General features: G+C 45.8%; 1 protein-coding gene and 1 long non-coding RNA gene across 2 annotated transcripts in view; both read right to left on the bottom strand.

Annotated features, from left to right (window-relative positions):
• LOC141921592 (TOG array regulator of axonemal microtubules protein 2-like) overlaps window positions 1-7,401 on the bottom strand; it is a 42,818-nt gene extending 35,417 nt beyond the window's left edge. The window contains 8 exon segments of the mRNA XM_074820516.1: window positions 874-1,109; window positions 1,561-1,845; window positions 2,568-2,702; window positions 5,123-5,165; window positions 5,168-5,258; window positions 5,544-5,684; window positions 6,946-6,971; window positions 7,375-7,401. Of these exon segments, the coding sequence (XP_074676617.1) occupies window positions 874-1,109; window positions 1,561-1,845; window positions 2,568-2,702; window positions 5,123-5,165; window positions 5,168-5,258; window positions 5,544-5,684; window positions 6,946-6,971; window positions 7,375-7,401 (984 nt within the window).
• Window positions 7,402-15,457: 8,056 nt separating this feature from the next.
• Window positions 15,458-22,576, bottom strand: LOC141920637 (uncharacterized). The gene is made up of 3 exons (XR_012622409.1): window positions 22,432-22,576; window positions 18,149-18,268; window positions 15,458-16,838 (listed from the first exon to the last, which is right to left on the bottom strand). It is a non-coding gene; the product is annotated as an uncharacterized LOC141920637 (long non-coding RNA).
• Between the last annotated feature and the right edge of the window lie 1,154 nt (window positions 22,577-23,730).

The raw sequence follows: 23,730 nt of genomic DNA, 5'->3' as shown, positions 1-23,730 counted from the left end.
CCCATCATTCTTGTCACAGCTAAAGAGCCAGATCAAGACCTGTTCAAACTCCAGTGAAACCAACAGAGTTAATGTCAAGCATACATTCCCCCCTGTATCTGTAAGACTGAAATAAAGTACACTATAGCCTTTTATTGGTTAGCCTGTTCACAAAAGCTGTTATTCATCTGCCTTCTCCTGTCCACCACGGCAAAACCAAATCAGCTGCAGCTTCTGCCCCTCCTGCAAAGGCAATCGAGTGGATGAGGTCTGGACTTCATTCCCCGTGGGCAGAATTGCCAGTTTCCATCACTTACCCATGGGCAGACCCATGGGGGAGGATGAAGCTGCACAGAAGCCCCTGAACTCCAGAAATATTGGTAGAGATAACTGCGCAGGAGAACATGACTGTACAACTCAAAAGCTGAGACAACCTCAAGTTGAGTTTACAGGACTGCCTGCTCCAGCAATGATACCTTTTTCTATCTAAACCAGACAGAGCTGAATTAAAAAGCCACCAGGACACTGGTGTGTCTGCACTGGTGTCACAGACACCTGTATTTTACTAACTGTAGAAGGATATGCTTGACCAGATTAGACACATTTAGTTGCTCCAACTGGTTGCTGGAGTTTTCTCAGTCATAAAACACAGCAGGAGCCACCAGAGAGCACAGAAACTATTTAGACACCTCTTCTCCTATTGATGTACACTGAGGACATGAAGTCTGTGGTATGCATGTTGCAAAGACATCTTGCAGCACAATGTCCAGCTGAGCTCTTCCTTGGATCAGCTGCTTCCCTGGACTCGCACCACAGGGAAAGAAGATCTCAGAGCTCTGCCTACGGGCAATAAACTGAGGAGGCACCACATGTGATTTGGCTTGGTTTCCTTACTTGAGCTCCTTTTGCCTCCGACGTCAGCTTCTTGTTATCCCCATCACTGTCGTCACAGCCTGTGCCATTTTCCCCATGCTCCTGCTCTCCGTTGCTCATACTGCTGAGCTCAGAGGGAGGAAGGCTGTTCTGGATGGGAGGCAGGGGCTTGGAGGTTGCCAGGAACCTCTGGGAAGCTGACATGGAAACTAGTGGCTTCAGGGGAACCCCCCCAGGGTCACTGCCGTTAGTCAGGCCTGCAAAGTAGAGACACAAAGTGTAATAGAAACAGCACTGCAAACCTAAAGCACTCACCGCTAGATATTTCATTGGACAGATTTCCTGGAAACTTCTAAATAACTGCACAGGGAAACATGCTCATGCTGGCAGCCACTTGAAGCAGGCCAGTGGACAACACTTACCCACTTCCACAGAGCCATCAGAGAAACACCTGTTAGACAACAGGGAGCCCACGGACCTGTGCTTACCCTGAATGTCACCTGCACACACAACCTCCCACTCCTCTCCCTGCCCCCCAGTTATGCACTCCTACAGCAACAGGAGGGCTACACAGGGAACTGAGAGCAGGGCAGGTTATTTCAGGGGGGCACATGCAGGGGAGAACTGTTCAGTGGGAATGGCAGCTAGCTCTCTAGGCTGGGAAAAGACCCTTCTTCCCACAAGAGAGTGGGCAGGCTCCCGCCTTACCTCTATGTGAGGCTAAGAGATCCTCAGACATCCTCCTCATCTTCAGCTTGTCCTTGATCTGAACAGTTTTTCGGGCAGCACTGCTCACCTCCCTCTCTTGGAGTTGCTGGGTCAAGGGTCGGTGAGAATGGTGGGAGAGATCACCACCATCCCCAGTACTGAGGATGTCCAAACTAGCCTTCATCCAGCCATCCAGGGAAGGAATGGCCCTTGGGTACGGATGTTCCCCATCCCATAAATTAGGCTTCTCTTTCATCTCGGTTGTTAATATGGACTGAAAAGAAGCTGTAGATCAGGTAAAAGAGAAGTGAGTTAGAGCTGACCTCACACCTTTACAATCAACCCATCTAATGAGCGAGGCATTCAAGGGCTTTTTTAATCATTCAGAAGATCAGTTTATTTTTATTTTTCATAAAACTAGCATCAGTTTAATTCTTCTGAACAGCATTGAGTTAGCAAGCCAGGAGAGAGAGGTTGAAGGCCCCACTGGTAAGAGGGAAAAAAAAATTCCCATTTCAGGACTTGGCTTCTGTGAAGACTACCAGTAAAGACCCACTCAGTGCTACTGATATTTCTGGAAAGCATAAAGACATCTCAGCAAGCAGGCAGACCATGCCAGCATTTCTACAGCATCTGAGGGGCAAGCAGAGGAAGAACTGGGAATTTAGCTACGGTAAGACCATACATCAATAGCAAGAATAGAAACAGAACTCACATCTCATTACCATGCCTGATTCACGGCCAGTTGGGCCACAGTCTCTGTACTGTACACAGTGATCTGGCTACTGTTGATAAAGGAGAAAGCATAATGAACTAGTAGAGAGATGTGATGCCATGCACACCACTGGAGGAGGGCAAGATCATCTGCAGCTCTCTGTCAGCCACCTACTCTGACACAGAGTCAGCACATGAGGACTGACTTCCAATGAACATTTCTCTCTGAAATCAGCTTTTTTTTTCATTTGGCTGAGGACACCTATGCACATTCAACCCCTTTCCATCCTCACCTTCTTCTTCAGTGGTCCACTTGCTGCCACAAAACTGCAAGTTTGAATCAATGCTTCCGCCTCGCAGAGCTATGTATCTGGGTTTGAATTTGGGAATGCTCCCACAGTAGACAGCAACCGGGGTGTGGTACTTAGCTTTAAAAGAAGGACAGTACAAATTACTCAAATTTGCAATACAGAATCGTAGAGTCATAGAATGGTTTGGGTTGGAAGGGACCTTAAAGATCACCCAGTTCCAACCCTGCCCTGCCATGGGCAGGGACACTTTCCACTAGACCAGGCTGCTCAAAGCCCCGTCCAACCTGGCCTTGAACACTGCCAGGGAGAGGGCAGCCACAGCTTCTCTGGGCAACCTGTTCCAGTGTCTCACCACCCTCACAGTAAAGAATTTTTTCTCATAGCTAATTCAAATCTATCCTCTTTCAGTTTAAAATCATCACCCTTTGTCCTATCACTATACTCCCTTATAAAAAACCCCTCACCATCTGCCCTGTAGGCCCCCTTTTGTGGCTTAGCCACTTCATCTGACAGTTCCCTCACGACCCATAGATGCATCTCATCAGATCCCAGGGACCTGTGCACCTTCAGGTTCCTTAGATGGTCTCAAACCTGATCTCCTCCTACAGTGGGCAGTTATTCATTCTCCCAGTCTCCACATTTGCCTTTTTTGACTTGGGCAGCGTGGCGGCAGCCCTTGCCACTGAAGACTGAGGCAAAACTGTCGCTGTGTACCTCTGCCCTCTCCGTATCCATGGGAACCAGGTGTCCCATTTCCTTCCAAAGAGGGCCCACATTTTCCCTAGTCTTCCTTTTATCACCAAGGTATTTATAGAAGCTTTTCTTGTTGCCCTTGATGTCTCTGGCCAGATTTAATTCTGTCAGGGCTTTGGCCTTCCTAACCTGATCCCTGGCTGCTTGGACAGTTCCTCTGTATTCCTCCCAGGCTACCTGTCCTTGCTTCCACCCTCTGTAGGTTTCCTTTTTGTGTTTGATTTTGCATTTGATATGGAGAGGAAAAAACAGACACCCCTTCTCCATAGAAGACTAACACACTGTGATGGTTTTGGCTGGGATAGAATTAATTTTTTTTATAGTAGCTAGTATGGGGCTGTGTTTTGGTTTTGTGCTGAAACCTGTGTTGATAATTCAGGGATGTTTTCGCTATTGCTGAGCAGTGCTTACACAGAGTCAAGGCCTTTTCTGCTTCTCACCCCACCCCACCAGTGAGCACAAGAAGAGCACAAGGCTGGGAGCGCACAAAAAGTTTGGAGGGGACACAGCTGGCACAGCTGACCCCAACTGACCACAGGAATATCCCACACCATATGGCATCACGCTCAGCATATAAACTAGGGCAAAAATAAGAAAGAGGGGGATGTTCAGAGTGATGGTGTTTTGTCTTCTCAAGTCACCGTTACGCATGATGGAGCCCTGCTTTGCTGGAGATGGCTGAGCACCTGCCTGTCAATGGGAACCAGTGAATGAATTCCTTGCTTTGCTTTGCTTGCATGAGCGGCTTTTGCTTTACCTAGTAAACTGTCTTTATCTCAACCCACAAGTTTTCTTACTTTTACCCTTCCGATTCCCTCCCCATCCCACCAGGAGGGAGTGAGCGAGCGGCTGTGTGGAGCTTAGTTGCCAGCTGGGGTTAAACTACAAGACATACCAAGTAGCGACCTGCAGTCCTGGCGTCCACAGCGATCTGTTTGCCCTCATGCTATTCTGCTTTGTGATGCGCTTGCATTCCAGCACTATGATAGACAGCTGAACATTCTATAAATTTGCACATGTCTGGCAGTTGCGCATCCATGGCTACGGGATTCCTTCCCTCTCCTTTTAAAGGGTAGGCAACACACCATGGTCTCTAGAATTTGACAATGTCTAGTAAGTAGATGTTTTCAAAAGCTAGTTTGAAAGTCCTTTGTTTCTTTAATTTCCACTCAATTTTGAGTTGGGTTTTGTTGGTTTTCTTATTTCCCTTCACAACACAGAAAGTATGAGGACACAGTTAATCACCAGGTGTTATAACTAAAAGGTTTGCCCTCTGCATTAGATGTCCCAAATATTCAGTGGGCTAATTTGATTACTCTATATGTAGGATCAGATTGTCCATCCAACCATTCTCCTTTGTTCTGCGTCACTGTTACAGGGGTTTATTCTGTGCTTTCTTCACTGCAGAGACACACAACCCCAACATAAACAGGGCCTGCCTCAAAAAATTTCTGATCTTGGCCGTTCCTGAAAATTCAAAATTGTACACAGCTTGTTTCCCTGCCCCTTGTCCTGGCCAATATCTTGCCCATTACCCAGCCCCTAAGGCTGGGCCCTCACTTGTACAGCATGAAGAATAGTTGCTGCACTGGCCAGCATCTCCAGGCTCTCATGATCAGCGCTTTGAATGCAGCTTTTGTACACGCTCTGCCTCCCTGAGCTGAGCAGCATTCCTGGGCACTGTCACTGCTGCTGCAGGCGAACATCCTCCAGGACAAGGCTGCAGGAACAGGATTGCAACAAGCCCTGGCTGAAGAAGTCTCCAGTCTGCTGCAGTCCTTTACCTGCTGCAAAATCATCTTGCGTTGCCATGGTGGGGGGGGGGGCATTGGGCTCTCTGCAGAGGAGAGTCTGCTCGATGTGCTGCTGGTCGCTGGGCCTGATACAGCTGCTGGTGGGTTCCTCTGCAGCATCGAGAGCCTACATGGAAAAATAACACAGCTAGTGCAAGTCACAGCCACCAATCCCTGGCATTACCCTGCCTACTGAGGTTCCTGTGTACGAAACTGCTCAAGTCAGGTGGTGTTAAAACAACATAAAAATACATTCAAGCTATGCGTTTTCAGCATTCTGTCAAAACCATGGCCATAAATTCCAAATGCCGGAGGAAGATCGCTGTTGACATAATGGGGGAAACATAACTCCACCCCAGCAGCTGCTCTCCCCATGGCTGTATGAGCACGGCAGTAGAGGCACGTCTCTCACCGTGGCCGCTGCCGTTGGGCCCAGCGCAGCACACTGGAGTGGTTCCCGCTGAACTCAGCGCTGCCGCTGCAGCAGGAGCATCGTTTCACATATTTGACAACAAAGAGCTGTAACGCCACTCTGGACTTGCTCCAACAACAACTGAAAAAATGAGGGATATAATAGTTTGCTCATTTTTAATACAAATGTACAGGGATTTAAGGGGGGGGGGGGCACTGGGCTAACAATACTGGAAACTGGTTGGTGTAACCCCTATGTCTAGCACTTTCTACCAGTCTGTAAGATTTTTTCTGTAGAAAGGGATAGATAAGATTTTATGACACATCCATGAGTAATTCTGAGCCACAACTCAAACCACAAGCCAAATACTTCAAATCTGCCACCCACTGGGAAAGGAGGGAGAAAAGCAGTTGAAAAAAACTGCTGTTGTAGATAAATTGCCTACATTTATAGTGTTGCTGAGGTACCTATAGCACTTGCAGCACCTCAGAAAGCCTGAGGCTGCAGCATAACCCTTATTTAGGGATGCCAGCTACCCAGAAACTATCCACCATGCTCACATCAGCAAATGCACATCCCACAGGACTAGTGGAGATGTAGACAGCGTTATAGTTCGCAGGGCATATGAGGGTAAAGGAGGTTTATGCTTAGCCCTTCAGGTTAGGGCTATAGCAAAACGTGACACTTTTCAGCTTCAGTCCCTGCAGTTTGTTTCCTTACCAGTTTGGTTGCTTTCACTTCGAAACTCTATAGAAATTTGTTTTCACCTTCTGACACAGACTTCAGTCACCATACAGGGCTTGAGCTTCCTTAAACGTATTAGCCCATTTCTTACGGTCTAAGTGAGAAGTAAGGGGATTTTCCAGAGCGTACCTTAGGATAAGAGGTCAGGATGGTAAGCCAGCAGTAATATTCCTATAAACGTCAGTGAGTACAGAAGGGTGCCAATGTGAACTGCTTTTGAAAATCCACTCTTAGGTGCCTCTAGAGCTCTGCAAACAGAACAACTATCAGCTAAATATAGTCAGAAGGATCAATCACAGACACAGTTCAGTTAAATTATTACAGAAGGAAAAATTCCTCCGTGCTCAATGGAAGAAGCAAAGGCAGGTCCCTATTAATATGTTCTGTAAGCTTAAAACAAATAACAAAGAGTGCCTGTACAAGGACTTTAGATACTCTACTACCAATCAAATTTACAATCAGATAAAATGGTATCCTCAAGAAAATGTCAATAGAAATTGTTCATAAGGCCCTGTACTGCTCCACCCCCTGCTCAAGATATTTAACTCCGCTCAAAAGCTGTCAAAGCGTTCATGTGGAGTAAAGCTGTCAAAGCGTTCATGTGGAGTAAAGCAAGTGATTTCCGAAAGGCTGGAGTTAGCTGAGACAGTTAACCCACTTCCGACTTCCATCCTTTTTGTTAGTCTAGATAATTCACAGAGACAGCTTAAGCTCAAGGAATGAAGGTGCTTAGAGGGTTTTTAGAGATAGCTCCCATTACTTTCAATGAAAGGCAGGCACTAAATGGCCTAAAAAATACAAATGTAAATCTATTTGGACTGTGTACTTTAAAACAAGGATTGGAGGTTTTATTGTGAGTGGGATTAGGGCATAAAGCAGGGATTAAGGTATGTTTTCTTTGGTCTCATTGCATAGGATGAATATCTAAGAAATATGCCAGTGGCAATTTTGGCTGGTTAAGATCACCTCCTAAATGAAGCTGAGAATGCCCCATTTCTTAAGGTATTAAAAATGCCCAAGAGAAAACAGTAAGTACCAGAAATGAGTGTATCCTGTAGCTAGAAGGCTGTCTCTGCCACTGACTTACCCTGTAACACAAAGCCAGGCTCTCCATGTCTCAGTTTTGTTACTCTGCCAGGCTGTCCTACCTAAATGCTAGCACACTATAAAGCATAATGAGAAAGGGCATTACTTATGGCACCTCCATGGCCCCCAAAGGCTTAATTGCCTAAATTCAGGGCATAGTTCCTAATTCAGGTCAGCTACATGATGTGAAAACCCCCAAATGTACAGCTATGTAGGGTCACCCCTTTCTCCCTTGCACCAACACCACTGTGACTGAAACGATAATGGCAGAGTCATTTGCCTGCAGCCTGGGGGAAGCGCTGAGTGAGCAGGATTCATCTTTTGGCACTGCTGACAGGAACATGGAAAACAAGCTGGTTCCATTCTCTGTAGAGTGAATAGTGGCAGTGGTTCGCTGCTGAGTGAAAAAAAAAGTGTTAGAAAATGGTTTCTGAAGAGGAAAAAAATGAAACCCAGCTGCATTTGAACAGCTCTAGGCCCTCGTGATGTTTCAGTAGACAGTAACTGTACTCCTTGTCATTCCTCTGCTGGGTTAATCAAAAGGAAATGCATCCTCTGGGATTTTCAGCTTCTTTGGATCACTAGCACCCAGTAAATGAAAACAGAGATTATTTAATGTTATCGTTACTTACTTTCCCAAATAACACGCTATTTCTCTGGTGGCATCCCAGCACAGCAAACATACAGTATCGTCACGTGAAGCATGCTGATGCCAACAACCCTACAGAACCTGTCAGGACTGGAGCTGCTGTGGATGTTGAACCCAATATCTCACCAGCCAGAGGCTTGTTGTGAGGGTAAAATGAAATTGGAGTGATCACGGTCATTTGGGGGTTTTTTGGCCAGTGGATTTCAGCTTACAGGACCATAATGCATCTGTAGCATGAAGTTTTTATGTAGAGTAAAAAGCCCTCGTCTAGTGGAACTGGGCAGTTTCCCCAGGCCTGTGAGAGAATCACGAGGCAGATCCCTGTGCTCCTAATTGCATCTCTCCCCACTTTTCTAAGTTCTTGGTGTCAAAGCCACTTAGGTTAGACACACAGCTCACAAGAATTGCTCCTGTATCTTTCTGCACAATGATCCAAGTGGGATTACACATCCAAAATCTGTTTTCTCTTACCGTTGAATTTACTGTTTTGAGGAATTTCTGAAGCAGTAAACTTGCTTCCTCAAATGTTTACTGTGCATGGCAAGGAGCACAGACAAAAGATGTAACATGAAAAGCATCACCCATGTGATGCTCTTTTTACAAGTTCTGCCCTCAGCTTTCATTTGGAAGATCTTAAAAGTTCAATGCCCCTATCAAAAGCTCCTGCAATGGCTGCTTCTCAGCAGAGCAGGGCCGCTCAACCATGAAACAAGAGTTACCACAAGCAGCAGCTAACCCAGGGAAGCAAATCAAGAGTTTGGAATAAGCTGATCTGAATGCCAAACCTCATTAGCTCCTTCAAAAAGCACTTGAACAATCCCTCATTCCAGCTCTAATGAGGTGTTGTGCTGGACACCACGGTTATTTGAGTACTGTACACAAGTTCGCTCCCACTGAGCCCTGCAACGTTCTCCGTTGGAGCTGTGGCCAAGACTGGTTATTCCCCAAAGGTGGGTGATTGATTGCTCTGTGGGCTCCTGTGACTGCCGGGCACAATGAGATGAGAAGGAGCCAAGTACACTGACACACCTTTGCCTGGAGCATAACCTAGCCTCACAAAAAGTGCTGGAAGGTTTCCCCTCCTTATTGAGGCACTTTGAAGAAGACCCTGAAATTGCAAGATCCTGAGCCCATGCAGGGCATTGTAGAGCACCTCATGCGGAGATGTCCTCACCCTGAGGGGCCTCCGGGTGCTAATGCTGTATGAACATGAATTAGCTGACAGCAGTAAAACTGCAGGGGCTAGCACTAGAGAAAGCACGCAACAATCAGCTGCTGCTTCTGAGAGCAAGTCTTCAGGGCACATAGGACTTCTGCCATGAAGGACTCTAGGAAAGGCTCTAGATGCCTGACATTTAAAGTTTGGGTACAGAAGCAGTCACAATCAGCACCTTGAACTAATACATCCTCAAATTAAGTCCAACCAGTGGCCCATGTCTTAGAATGTTAGGCCAGATGCTTGTTGGCTCACGTCATTTTCTTGTAAAAGCACTTCCTTAGAAATAGCAGGCTTCTCTCCCTCAGTGCCTTCCTCTCAGCTGCCTTGGGGAGAGGGACCCCATAGTTCTGTGTGAAGCTATCCCAGAGGGCTACAAAAATACATTCCCTGGCCAGTAGTTTTCTCCTGGTAGGGCCTTGCATACTGTTCCACACACCTTTCATAAAGGCACAAACCAACTCCAAGCACTCTGACTACAGCAACTTTCCACAAACAGCTGCATAAATCCAAGGTAACTCCAAGTGAGCATCCTAAGGGCTCTTGTCCTGTCCCTGTGTAATCATCAGGCAGGGAAATCCTCAATGATCTGAAGTAATTTTGTTCAGCTGCAACATAAGATCTGAGTTTTGTATTGAAATTTTTCATTATGAGTAACAAGCACTGGGAGCATAAGGTGCAGGGCTGATATGCAAAAGCAGGAGCATATCCTCTAACGAGACCAGTTTAATTATCCATTTTATTACTCTTACATCTATTCCACTAAAGTCCCTGTACTATTCTTAGTGCTGTATTAACCTTGAAATACAACAGTTACCACTGCTCTGAATTTATTCCCATAAATTCCCATATTATATCATCTAATTCCACAGGCATTTAAATCCTTAGAGTGCCCAAGTGTCCACATGCTGATGCCTGCTAAACACAGGGGCTGTCTTGCATCTGACCTGTTGCTCAGAGCCCCACACTGTAGTGCACGGAGGGCCCCGTGCAGGATCTTCAGTCAAGGTGGACAAACACCTATTTTCTAATACCTACCAGCTGGCAGCATCTACCTTGGGTGAGCCAGGTGCCAGTAAGAGGTAAAGGAGTAACACACTGTCTCTGCAACAAACTGCAATGCTTACAGGGAGGGGTACAAAAAAGAGCTGCCAGATTTGGACACACAGCACAGTAGAGCTGGCTGACAAAACCTTGCAACAATTTGGCTCACTGACCTGACAGAAAACACCACGTTGCCCCACTGCCATCACTTCCAACATCCAAAAGTGAACATAGCCAAAGAGCAGCATGAAAAGTGGAAGACTGCAGAAGCAGGGCTAGCTCTGCTGCTGATTCGTTGCCTGGTCTGCAGAGAAATAGAAATATAAATCTTAAGGCCAGAAATATAAATCTTAAGGCCAGAAAAAAGTTGGGAGCATATAAACGTGACCTCTGCAGGCCACAGATTTTGAATAAGTCAACTTTAGTTTCTTACAGGTCAGTATCTCCAACTGAAAAATGCAGATGATGCTTAGAAGCTTTGCAAAGCTCTCAAAGGCCCTGGCATGACAGATATTACACAAATACACGTGGTTACCATTGTCATTACAGCAGTGGTCTCTGCAGCAGAGCCCCAGCTTGCTGAATTGTTAGGGGTGAGGGAGCATGGATATTACCAGGAAGAAAGGGAATGAAAAGAAGTGAAGCAAAGGCATTCTCTCCAGAAAGAAGGAGAGAAACAGGACAAAGTAACCAGCAAACACCCCTGATAATGAGCAGAGTCCCTGTATCTCAGCCCTTCAGAGAGTTCGGTTTGTCCTCCCTCTGCTGCTGTGGCAGGTCAGCATCTCCACAACCCAAAAGAAATTCAAGATGCGTTAGACTGTGGATCTTCCCTCCTCATACTCCCCAGATCCAGTTTTCAGAGATTCATACTTTTAGTAATAAACCCCTTTGAAAACAGAGGCTAACCTGCAGGCAAGTATGTTCATCAGAGTGGTATTGCTTTGCGACTAGACATTTACGTATCAGAGAGCCTGTGAGCTCACTGGAGTTCACTTCTCCTCTCTTTGCTTGGAGTAGAATTATTCCACTTGTCCCCCACATCCTTTGGAGTGAGGTGTCAATGTCAAACTTAGCGAAACATAGCAATTTAAGCCATTGACAAGAGCAGACTTGATTACCATCCTGCAGTGGTGAACCATCACCCCTAGGAGCCATATAACATTGACCTAAACCTCGGCAGGGGACAATTCAGAACGGTGATTTGAGTTTGACCTTCCTAGATTGTACCTGGAAAATAACAGTGTGAGCCCAGGAAGGACCAAAGGTGTACTTTTTGCTTTTTGGCCCCAGTCAGAGCAAGGAAAGTTTGAGCAGGAGCTGAGCACAGACTTGCCTGTTGGCCCACACACAGCAGCAAAGGCAGCCTGAGGGCAGCAGCTGAGCCAGGGTGGGAGCTCTCATTCTGGCATGACAGAGGCTCTCACTCTTCTTATGAAGAGGAGCTCCCCTGTCAACAAACCACCCCGTCTGTTCTGCAGCTCCTGCCTGTCCTCCTCTCCCCTCCTTCCATCCACCACCCCAATCATTGCTCTTCTTCCACACCTCCCAGGACTGTGTCTCTTTTAAATGACATCCAAGATGTCTGGTACACAGCTGGAGTCACCCAGCAGAAGCTTCCCTTGTGTGGCTTTAAGACTTTTCAAAACAACTTTTTGAACAGAGAAAAATAAAAGGAAAAATCATCAAATCTTTCTCCCAGATTTTATTGCCTTCTGAGAGAGGACGCTTGCACCAAGCAACCTCCACCAGAGCACAGTAAAAGCAACCCCTCTCCTGGCTCCTGCCAGCCCCTGCCAGAGCACCACCTTGCTGAGAAAGCAACAGCACACGAGACAGGCTATCCACCAACCTCCTTCACAAACACGCGTGTTCTTCACTTTGGAAATCTAGCTCCACGTTGTTAAGCTTGTAATCTCCCCAGGAGCTGTAAAGCTCCGCTGTGGGTTGCCTCCCACAGGGCAGTGAGGATTTCTTCTGCTCCAGACCCTGTGTTTCCAAAACTGGAAGCAGGGACAGCCATTTGTCAAGCCAGACCCCTTCTCCAGGAGGACAACAGGTTCCCCCTTCCAGGTGTACAAGCTCAGCAAGCACACAGTGTCACATACCAGGAATAAACAAGGCTGCATAGCAACCACTTCTCTGAAGAAATCTTGAGCGTGAGATGCAAGGAATATCTTTTGCCTGTAGGGCTGGCAGGCAGATCCCCGGGTGCTGCAGCCACAAGGACCCGAGGGACCTCAGGAGCACCCAGACCTTCAGGCAGGGACACCCTCTGAACTGCAAAGTGCTCCCGGTCCCTCCCTGCCTGCTAGTGACTGCTGCACGAGAATCATCCCTAAAGCTTTGCACAACGCACAAGCAAAGAACGCATCTGCTGGAAACTGATAAAGTTTCCACCCCCTTTGCTGCAGGATTTGATCACATCTCTGCACAGTAAATTGCTTAGCTAGGCAGCGTGAGCTTGGAGCCCCTCTCGGTTAGATGGGTGTAAATCCGTACCAGCCCTACAGAAAGCACCACATTCAGGAAAGATTAGGAAAAGAGGAGAACTAACTCCTTCAGCCTGGCCCTCCAGCATGGCATGGCCACAGTCACTGCACCCTGGGCTGTGGAAAATTACGCAATATGCAACGCACAGCAGGTATTTCGTTTTCTACTCTGTGTGTTTTGTTGTTGTTATACTCATTCAAAAGCTACTTTCAAATGTAAAAATAATCACATTTTCATCATTTCCATGTCTAGTTTGGAAGTCTTCCATAACAAGGTCACTGCTGGCTGTTTTTTAGAAACACCCATGTACACAAAAAGAGAGAGAAACTTTGTGCAGAGGTGCAAGGGCTCACATGAGGTTCTCTGTTAACTATGAGTAACAGCAGCTCAAGCTGTCTTTACAATCATTTGGACGCAGAGTGTCCACATGAGTACTATGAGAAAAGGAATTCAGACACTAAGCAGCGAGTCCTCAGCAATTGTATCCAACCTACAAGCCAACGGATAAGTGAGAAGGGGCTCTTTAGCTGTAAAAATGTGCAGTAATTCAGCTCCTACAGGAGAAAAAAGGCCACAGAAAACCATCTGCAGGAGTTAGCAATCTTTCTCCAACTAGCAAAGGCAGCACATGCACCCTGTTGCAATTTGGGGAGATGACTGTCACCTCACTTGGTAAAAGCAGCAGCAAAGCCAAAGGGAAACATCCTCCTGCCACTGCTGAGCCACCCCGTAGGTACCAGCGCTGTAGGAGTAAAGGATTCAGCCTTACGATGAGTCACCTTAAACCACGCAATTCTCTCAGCTTCTCCAAGGCTGAGTAATCAGATATGTGAGAAAATAACAACCCTATATATCGCAGAATGGCAGAAAATGAGCTGACTGCAGCAAATGGGTCTCCAAATGTGACATCTCCTGCATGAAACAGGAGAATTCTCTCAAAAGGCTTCTCCCTTTTGCTACAAACAAGAGGCAGAGGACTGCCCTCGGACTTCAGCACTGCTTTAGACCTTAGGAGACACAAGAAAAATTCTGCCTCAGCTGTGTTGTGGGCTTTAGGCAAGATTTAATCTGCTCCAGCTCCTGCCTGAAAAGCAAGCATAGCAGAAATGCTGCTTGTTCACCTTTCTCAATACTTTCTTTTAAGGCAATAAACCCTTTAAGGTAGGAAATTGTCTCTTCCTACACATGCGTGCATCATCTAACAGAGCTGGTCCCACCATCAGCTAGGAACATTACCATAAAATAGTGGTGGCAGTAGCTCTTCAAAGGACTTCCCCAATACCGTTTTAGGTTTTTCCCTTTAATTAAGGAGCCAGCAATGAGCTACCAGCTCAGCTCTAGTGAAAAAGTTAAGCTCCTGGGTGTCTCAAAATGAGCACTTCTACAGGGAAACAGCATTAGCAGCACTGAAAAGTGTGACCCTCATTAAATCTCCAAAAGTGACAAAAGTAGAGCAAAGATGGTCAGCTGGTCAGATTAAGACCACCTGGGAGCATCTATGTCCAGTCTCTCTCCCTGAGCACCTGCTTACACTCTCTTTTCTTTTGGTTCAGTAATACTGAAGCTGATGGGACAGATTCAATCAAAGAGAAACCTGAAAGACTACATGCTTAGCCGTAAAAACAGTAAGCCAAAGTTTTATTTCATCCTTTCTAAAAGGAAATAAAAAACTGCAGCCATAATCAGGGAACAGAGTACCTTCCCTCCTTGGGTCAGACCCACTTCACCTCCAGCAGCGTCACTCACGTGGTCGTGCTCTTCTGTCACCTGCACACCCTGTAATGATGCATTACATTACACGGGGAAGGGGCAGCGTCCATGCACTCACATACGTCCTGGAAATGAACCTGGTGACAGCTATCATGCCATTGCTTGAGACAACCATGGTATAAGACCTTGCTACAAGGTTAAACCCTCTCTCTCATCCAACCATAGCACCCCAAGAACCTCCACCAGTCCCCCCTGACAGAAGAGTCCAATCATCCCTCACAAGTTAACAAAACAAGTTGCCTTGAAATCCCCTTTCTCTAGACATGAAGCATGGCCTCTCTATGTCAACAAACACATCCTGGACTTATTTGACTAAACCTCCAGACTCTGCTTTGAAGCCTGGGAGCACTGCAGGCAGGAGCACAGGGCTGAACAGGGCTTTTCCCCCCATCCGCAGCAGGGATGGAAATCATGCCACCTCACACGCTTGTATCCAGAAACCTGCTCAGCTGTTCCTCTCAGCACGTTTTCTTTCACACAGCACGCTTGCTGAGCAGCGCGGCCCTTTGCAGCAGCCTCCTGGCATGCAGACAGCTTCTTTTTTGTTCACAGGAACCTCTGAGGGATTGGGAGCCCTTGGGCTTTCCCCATGGCAACCACTTTTGTGCATTGGGCAAGGGCAATCGATACTGCATGGCATCCAAGCCCATGAGGGAAACAGCCCAAGCGCAATGAGTAAATGTTAATTAGAGCCCAGCAGACAGGTCTGGAGCCAGGGAGCTTATACAGACCTTCTGGTTACGTGACCTACAGTAGCAGAAGCAGGTTATTAATTTAGTACTGGAGGTGCCAATGAAGCTTTGCAGACTTGTAGAAAAGAGCTGAGCTTCAGTAACAAGTACAAGCTGTGCTCCAATGCCTCCTCCACTGATAAAAATTAATGGGAACTGAAATACCAACATACAGAAGAGGTGTGTATGAAGGCCTTTTATTTTTAAAATGTTCATTTGCATCAATCGTGAATACACAATAATAGAAAAAGAGACAAAAAAGCTGGACAGACAACAGGAAGAGTACAATACTGCTGTATCTGCTTCTCTCTATCTACCTCTGTTTTGCCCAGCCCTGAGGAGCATCAAGACCTTCCTGGCTTTTCCTTATTCATTAGACACTGTCCCTTAACTAGCAGAGGCCGAGGGCTTTGAGAGGGATACCACCTTCTAAAACCCTTCCTCCACCAAGTGCTGTCATGAAGAATAAATCAGATCATCAAGGAGTGACAAGAGAAGTGTGCAAGACACACACCTCAAGGCCATGAAAGGCAAGCAGAGAGGAGCTGTTACGATACAAAAACATGCAAGGCAGAAAAACCTGCAGCTTCAGCATCTCCATATTGAGAAACCTCTGTTGCAGTGGAAGACTTCTGCACCGCTGGGTGCTGAGGCCAACACCTGAAACAAAACTCTCAAAAAACCAGTGCTTCAGTTTCCTTAAAGGACATGTGTTTTCTGAACAAAGCTCATGAAAGAAAACAGGAAAGGAAATGACAACTTTACACTTGAAAGCATAAAAACACAGGAATACTGAGGTCAGGGAAACTTATGACAGTAATACTTTGGACTTGTAATTAATTATATTGCAATTTACCTCTAATGAGCCCAGAGCAGTTTGCATTGCCTCAAATGGCACTTAACACCTCTTCATGAGGTGACTGGAGAAGTGTTAAAATACACTGGGAAACTGAGGCAGGCAAAAGCACTTCAAATCTCACTTAGGACTTCAGAGTAAATAAACTGCAGTGAGACTAGCAAAACACAGCTTCTCTTGATCTAGCAACAACTGAGGTTGAGTCAGCTGAAGGGCAAAATGCTGAGGTGTTTCAAAAAGAAGTCTAAAACAACATAGGGTTTAAAGGCACTGTTCTCATTTACAGAGGTACTATATTAAGAACTTCCAGCTAAGCATTATCAGAGCTTTACATGTGGGGATTAGGGGCTTTCAGACTGATGGAGAGAGTATCTTGACTACCTTTTGTCAAATTTTTTTGATGGAGAATGCAGTGATTCCACAAAATTGATGTGATCTGTGAAAATGCACTTGTTTCAACTGTTTCTGTGAAAAAGTAAGTTTTAGACCTGAACATTTGATATTTGTTCTCAAATTCTTCCATGAAATTATAAAATTATCTCCATTCTGAGTGACTCTAATTCTACACAATGAAAACCTGCCCACCACCTACCTCAGACACATTTCCAGATCAGACCTTGATGAGACAAAAGCCCACTTCCAGTGGTTCTTAAATATAGCAGTGGAGTAGAAAATGCCTGGGAAGTCATGGAGAATGTTTTAACTTCTGTAAGGGTTGAAAAAAGGACTTCAGGATGTGTCTTGGACACTTGTGATACAAAGGGATGAGGAAGGCAAATAAGCTCCAAACTGCAAGTGTGCCCTAGAGGACAAGGACGAGGTGTCCCAGACATACAAGCACATCCAGTGCCAGTACCCAAATAGGACCCACAAATTGGAACAGGAACCTCCATGAGGCAGCAGAAAACCAGCCCAGTTTAGGACTGCCCAGAGCCCCTCTAACACCCTCTGGCGATCCAGCACGCACCATGCTTTGCTACCTAATTCATTCAGGATCAGGTGGTCCTAAACCAAGGCCACTTGGTTCTCCCTGTTGCTAATCTAGTTAACTGCATATTGGCTAATTGCAGGCTTTAACTATCTGCCAAGTGTGGCATCTCGCTGTCTGTTTGCTCTGGCTACCTGAAGAGTCAGCAGCCGCAAGAAGCCACACCTCATCTGGGGACAAAGAGAAACCATCTTCTAACGCCTGCCCTCGAGTGCAAGTCTGCCTTTCATTTGCTTTACCATAATAGAACTATTATTATATAACAAGGAAAACGACCCAAAACCAAAACAAACAAAAAAAATATCATCACTTCAGGTCACCCTTCGCAAACACAAAGTCTGGGGGCAGACGGACAAAGGAAAAAAAAAAAAAAAGGAAGAAAAAGAAAAAGACCCCAGTTCTTACACAAGCATGTCAAAAGCAGGGCCAGTGAACCACTTTGCAAATGCAGTGTCTGCAAATACACCTCTCATATTCCGGAGGGTCAGATATGACTCAAAAGGCCAAAGCTTTTCCCCCAAGTTTACCAGAATTTAGCCCAAATAATTTTGAAAACTGAACCCAGCTGCTATGGTTTTTACCAAATGCCCGGTCTCTTGAACGTCGGCATGAGTACCTGTCAGTTGGGAGGCAGACCTGGGCTGGTGCACGTCTAACAGGGTGGGCAGAGTCCATTAGCTCCACTGCTGCTGCACCACGGACCACTGCTAGAGAGCAGCACGCTGGTGCTAACTGCAGCTCTGCTCTACTTGCTCTGCTGCCTTGAAGTGCAATGCAGGGGTTACAGACCTTGATGACTTGCTTTTAAGTGCTTCAGTGAGCTACTGGATGCAGTGAGGCAGCTGTGGAACATCAAAGCTGCACAAAAATAAAGCACTTTCCCACAACACCACATTAAAGCCAAGACAAAAAAAACATGAATTGAGCCCCAGTGATGCAGAGTTCAATCCTCAGACTTTAAAATCCTTCTGTTCCTACAGAAAGATTAGTTGCACTTGTCCCAAGAGCCCCATTTTTCCCCTCAATACCGTTCACATGCCGAGCAGAAAGTCTGCACATTTTGGGGTGCGGGGCTGAGGCTTCAGGACTTCACTTCTGATTTGAAGGCTTCATGGAGATTACAAGCAGAGAACACAAAACCTCAAAACCTGTAAAACAACAATGATCATGGTAACAGAGACGGACCACCATGGAGAGGAAGGATGAAGGTGCAGGGCAGGCATGTTTAGAAGCCCACATTTTCCCATGTTTTACCAGGTGGCAGCCACCAACCCATGTTTGGGATGCTGGACCTGCTAAGCGCTCTCGGTACCCCCCATAGCACAGCACGGGTCAGACAGCAGCCAGCCCTGAATGCACTGGGGGAGAAGTGACACAGAGAAGCAGATCTTTTTCTTTATGTCTTACAAACAGCTGGAAAGTATCTCCTTTCATTCATTTCTGAAAGAGAAAAAAGTGCGATCATTTGGATGGAAAAATAGAAGTGCTAGCAGATGAAAAGATTTGTTCAGGCTATTTGAACATCCATGTAATGAAGGTGATGGAGACTTGAAATGGAGATAGAGACAAGAGAAATTAGGCCTGCAACTCGTTTTACCTGCCATCAACTTTGAAGAGGTCCTGAAAAACTCTTTCAGCTTCCATCAGTCCCTGATAAGAGCTTGGCACGGTGCATACCGCAAGCTGGAGGATACCCAGACTCACAGGCAGGTAACAGCCTGTCTCAAACAGACGACGATGTAACAGCTTCTTCCTCGCTCTCCTGTACTGTAGGACGTCGTGACAAAATAAACATGGAGACGAGACATGATGAGGAAGGACCCCATTTCCTTTTAACAGCTTTCCATTCAAGTTCTCTACAGCTCCAGAAATTAGCTGCCTGAGCACTACGGAAAGGAAAAATAGGCACAGGCTGGTGGGTTTTTCTTAAAAAAACCCCCACAAAATCTGAGTATTTACAGGCCACAATAAATTCATGGAGAAGACTGCAGTGGTAGATGGATATATTCCCCTTTTCACAGTCACAGTTTTAACCAAAACTCAGTGCCTACAGTGGAGAAGAGTTTTGTTTGACTACCTTGAACTTAACTTTTGTGAAAGGGGCAGTGGGTTTTGGGTGGGTTGGTTTGTTTTGCTTATATAGCTGTTCTTGAAATAAAATCATATAGGAAGCAGTTCTGCCCTCTTTTCCCTTCATTGAACCTGCTGGGGGGGAAAAGAGTAGGAATTAGAGGAACAAGTCTGATCCTGCTAAAATCAAACAGTCGCCATGCCCAGCCTGTGGACATTTTGAGAAATGGCTCCTCTTCTGAATCGCATTATCCCTGTCAGTCTTGGGCAGAAAATGATTTCCAGTCACTAACCCACAGCAGATGATAATAACAAATGAAAAATAGCCAAGCTGTCATCTACACTAGATGCCAGAAATGAAGTATGAGGGAATTCTGCGGGCACAGCGCATCGGTGGGGGAAGCGAGGAGGAACGGCATCGCCCCTGCCCACTCCGAGGTGGTGGCAGCACGGTGGGAACAGCTTATTTAACAGACAGCTCTTTTTCACCAAGCTGGTAGCTGTGTGCTGAGCCTTTTGTACAAAGTGAAGTTTGCTCACGAAAAGAGGCAAACAACAAGTGTATTGAAATGCCATAAATCCCGTGTTGGCAGCGCTTGAAGTAGTTTGAGCCTCCATGCAAAATTAGGCCTCATGACCACACCTAGAGGCAGGCAGGTAATTGAAACATCAGTACATCTAGAAGAGACCTTGTGAATGCCAAAAATGGAGAATATGGGAACAGAGTGAAAAATTTCACATGGAACTAGTGCCTGGGTAGAGGTGACTTAGCCAGTTTGTGGATCCCAAGCCAGCTGCTCCTCGGGGCCCTGCAAAGTAGATCCCACATGGCCTCACCAAGAACAAGGGTCAGCAGTTCAACGGGGTGCTGCGTTTTGCAGTGCATTGTCATGTACCTTCTCATATCTTCTCTGCACTCCGACTGCAACAGCATGTTCTTCCCCACATCTTGTGACGGTCTTGCCCAGCTACACTGCAAGCTTGCTCAGGCTGGAGGTTCTTTTGGCAGTGTTTTCCTCAGGAACAAAGGAAATTCAGCAGCATGCACTTTGTCTCCACCATGCCTTTTTCTGCAAGAAACTCTAGGCATTCAGCCACAGATAAGAAAACATTTTGGTAAACTAGCTAAGTAGGGTTATCCCTTCTTTGCATATTGGGAAACTGAGGCACGGAACTTGGAAACACAAGTTTTCAGCATTGACAGTCACTGGTTTCCCATCGCTCAGTTCTGAGATACTTTGGATACCACTGTGATAGCTTCAGCTGCTAAGGAAACAAATCTTTTTTCATACACCTTACTCATGCTGTGTCATTCAATTCCTCATCTGAGTGAGAGCAATTATGTTGGTGATTTCACCATTATCATAAACCAAAGCCAGGACATCACCATCTTTCTCAAACATAAAACTCCATCATCTAGTTAGCAACGTTTTCTGAGACTTTAGCGAGGCTTTTTACAAGACATGCTGCCTCTCAAGAAATGAGAGGACTAAAAGGTGAGCTTCCCACAGGAAGAAGCTTTGTGCTCAGCTGTAGGGCATCAAGTGCTGCTCTGTATCAACACGGGCATTTCTTAATGCTGAATTTGATTATTTTTGAGCAGTTACTGAAAGACAGTGGAGGTTTGCATTGTTTGTACCGAGGAGTAGCAAGATAAGCACTCAAAGAAGTGTCCTTGAAGTCTGGGTCTAACAGCAAGCTTAATACTATGACAGGTTCCGCTGGAGGCTCAGGCAAGGTCATTTTCCTTTCTACAGCTGCCAAAGATCTCTGGGTCTGTGGGGCAAACACTGACCATGAAATTATAATAAACCCTAGGACTGATTGATTCTGGCTGCTCAAATCTTTGTTTCTGAGTTTGTTTTGGCTGGGGTTTTTTAAACCATAGGAGTCACAGGAAACCATGAGGAGACATGACAGTTTAGGACTTCTCTCTTTTCCATCAGTGCTAATAGCAAACCTGTAATTGATTTTAAATGCCAGGGAAAAACCTTCAGCACTCAGACTAAAAGATAGAATAAAGCTTCTTTATGTAGCCTGTTGTCTGTGCATTTTTTAAAAAATGCAATAAAAAGCTTCACTGGAAATACATTCTTCAATAAAAATACAAATTTTCTCCAAACACATAGTTTGCTTGTGATCTGTTATTTTCCACAGAACAGGTAAAAAAGATCAAAACAATTTTCAGCTAAACAGCAGTTGAGGTGTTCAGAAACATTTGACAAAGCCATGCAAACATCTGAAACAAAAAAAGCTCTCATTTTTATGTCAAATGCTTGACTTGTTAAGTTTCTACTAAAAAAAAAAAAAAAATCATATTTTGTCTAACATGCCTAGTGCTTTTGTGGGAAGTTTAAAGTTTTAGAAATTTCCCAGGGAAGCTGTAGCTTCCGAGAGGAAGTTCTCGGCACATTTTTTTTGTAAAGCAAAGGAATGGCCCAATGGAGTCTCATTGGTCCCACCGGTCCCCAGAGAATCCCCTAAGGAGAGCCCTGGAGGAACTGTGGGAGGGACTCGGTGCACACAAGACTTGCACACAGTCCTGCAATCCACACTGGCACAGCATTCAGCAACGGAGCCTTGTCTGGGATAGACTGGAATGTGCCACCAGTTCAGCCAGCAAAGGAGTGAGCACAGAGGCTGGCTGCAGAGCCCTGAAACTTGTTACACTGGGCATTTAAGGCAAAGCTAACTGTGTGTGATGAAGGCAAATCACAGACCTGTTCCTCCCAGCTCTAATGCAGTCTGTTTGAACTGAACATCTGCTAAGGCTCACCCCAAAAGCACTGGTGCACCCTTGTATGGATGGATCCAGGCACCCTCCTCACGCTGACCAAAAGGCCAGCCACTCTCATTTCAGCATCTGAGTGGCCTTCCCGGCGTGAAAAGACATGCAGCACACCAGTGCCACTGGCTACGGGCTGCTTTTTCAGAAGTGTCAGAATTTTGTGTACCAGTCCTTACACATAAAACATATCTGCTACAGAGCTGTTGGTGCATCACCACAGGAGACAGGGAAGGAGCTAGCATGCATTTTGCTAGGAATAACGAAGGTTATTATAATTCTGCATTCCCAAATGACCCTTTAAAAGAAAAATTTTTTGAAACTATGACTCAAACTCTAATAAGTAAAATCTATTCCCATGCAGCTAGCCAAGGAGTTCAAGCACCTTTGGCAAAGGGCATTAACCACAAAGCAAATAACATGTTTCCTGCAAGAATGACAAGAAGGGAGACCTACCTTCATCTTTGTGTTTTGTTTACATGCTTCCATTAGTACCCAGGGGAGTTTAACTCTGGGCTGGGGGACATGGCATGGTCAAGTCCTCAGGTTCCAGCACTCCTCTGGCTATCCATCACCCTGCAACTTCTCCTCAGCAATTCAGTCCCGAGGCATTAAGCTGTCACAGCTCACTAAGAAATGAGACTTGATGACACCTAAGCAGATTCATTAATGCATTAAGCAAATGCAATCTGATTGGTTCCTTTTTTTAGGCATTTGGCAAGCAGTGTGCAAACAAACCTGGAGGATGAGGCTCCCAGGGGAGGGCAGGCAGCTTGCCAGTGTTCTTGCTTAAACAGAGGGAAAGAAAGTACCAGCTCCACAAAGCTGCACTAGAAGAATTTACAACCTACTGCTAATTTCAAGACAGTAAAAGACAGAAGGTGGCATCAGTTGCTTCTGCCTTCTGGAGAGGTGATGCGGTTTCCATACATATCATAGCACACAGGGCATTTCAACTGTAAAGGCAATACGGCACTAACCATGACCAAAACAAATCCCAAGGGACTAACTGTCCCTTGCACGTGGATTGGATGACACAAACCACCTCTAGATTAATCTTCAGGACCATACAGGGAATATTCTCGTCATCCATAACTGCGTGGCTGCTGGCTATGCAGCTGCACTGACTTACAGCCTTTATCATTCACGGCTCTTCCATCCTAATAACACAGCCTAACCAACAAGGCCACCAAACCAAAGCAGGCAAAGGGAGGCAGTTACTGGCATCAGGCATGTATCTTCACCGTTAATTCTGTCACAGCCCATAGCATGCACCAGCTGTCACAGGTGGTGAGACTCAAACATCTGTCCTTCCCAGAGACTCACATTTCATTGCTGATAAATATAGCTATTGGCCCTGTAATTTGGTAGAGTTACAGTTTTGCAGGACACTTGAATACATTATGATTGGCATATATTTGACTTGTGCAGACAGCTTCCACATAATACTTTCACCTTGGGCTATGATCTCATTAGACCTCACAAATTAAGCAGGACCAGGCTGGAAAGATACTTGGAGGACAATCCTTAAGTGAAAGAGGACACAGGACACACAATTCCATAAGAAACACACTTCTAGAAGATATGACTATGAACAGTTTGGTAAGACATTTTGTGCATGACTGCAAAATATGCCTTCTTTGGTGGGGGGAGAAATCAGTGAAATGCACACCTGTATGGTCCATACGTTAAGTATAGCTATACTTAAGTACAGGAATGTTATCCATGTGATCTGGTCAAATAGGATGTAGCCAT

This window comes from Strix aluco, chromosome 3 (genome assembly GCF_031877795.1).
Source record: "Strix aluco isolate bStrAlu1 chromosome 3, bStrAlu1.hap1, whole genome shotgun sequence".
Classification (NCBI taxonomy): domain Eukaryota; kingdom Metazoa; phylum Chordata; class Aves; order Strigiformes; family Strigidae; genus Strix; species Strix aluco.
The sequence above is the reverse complement of the archived record's forward strand: the minus strand, read 5'-3'. Positions and strand labels throughout refer to the sequence as shown.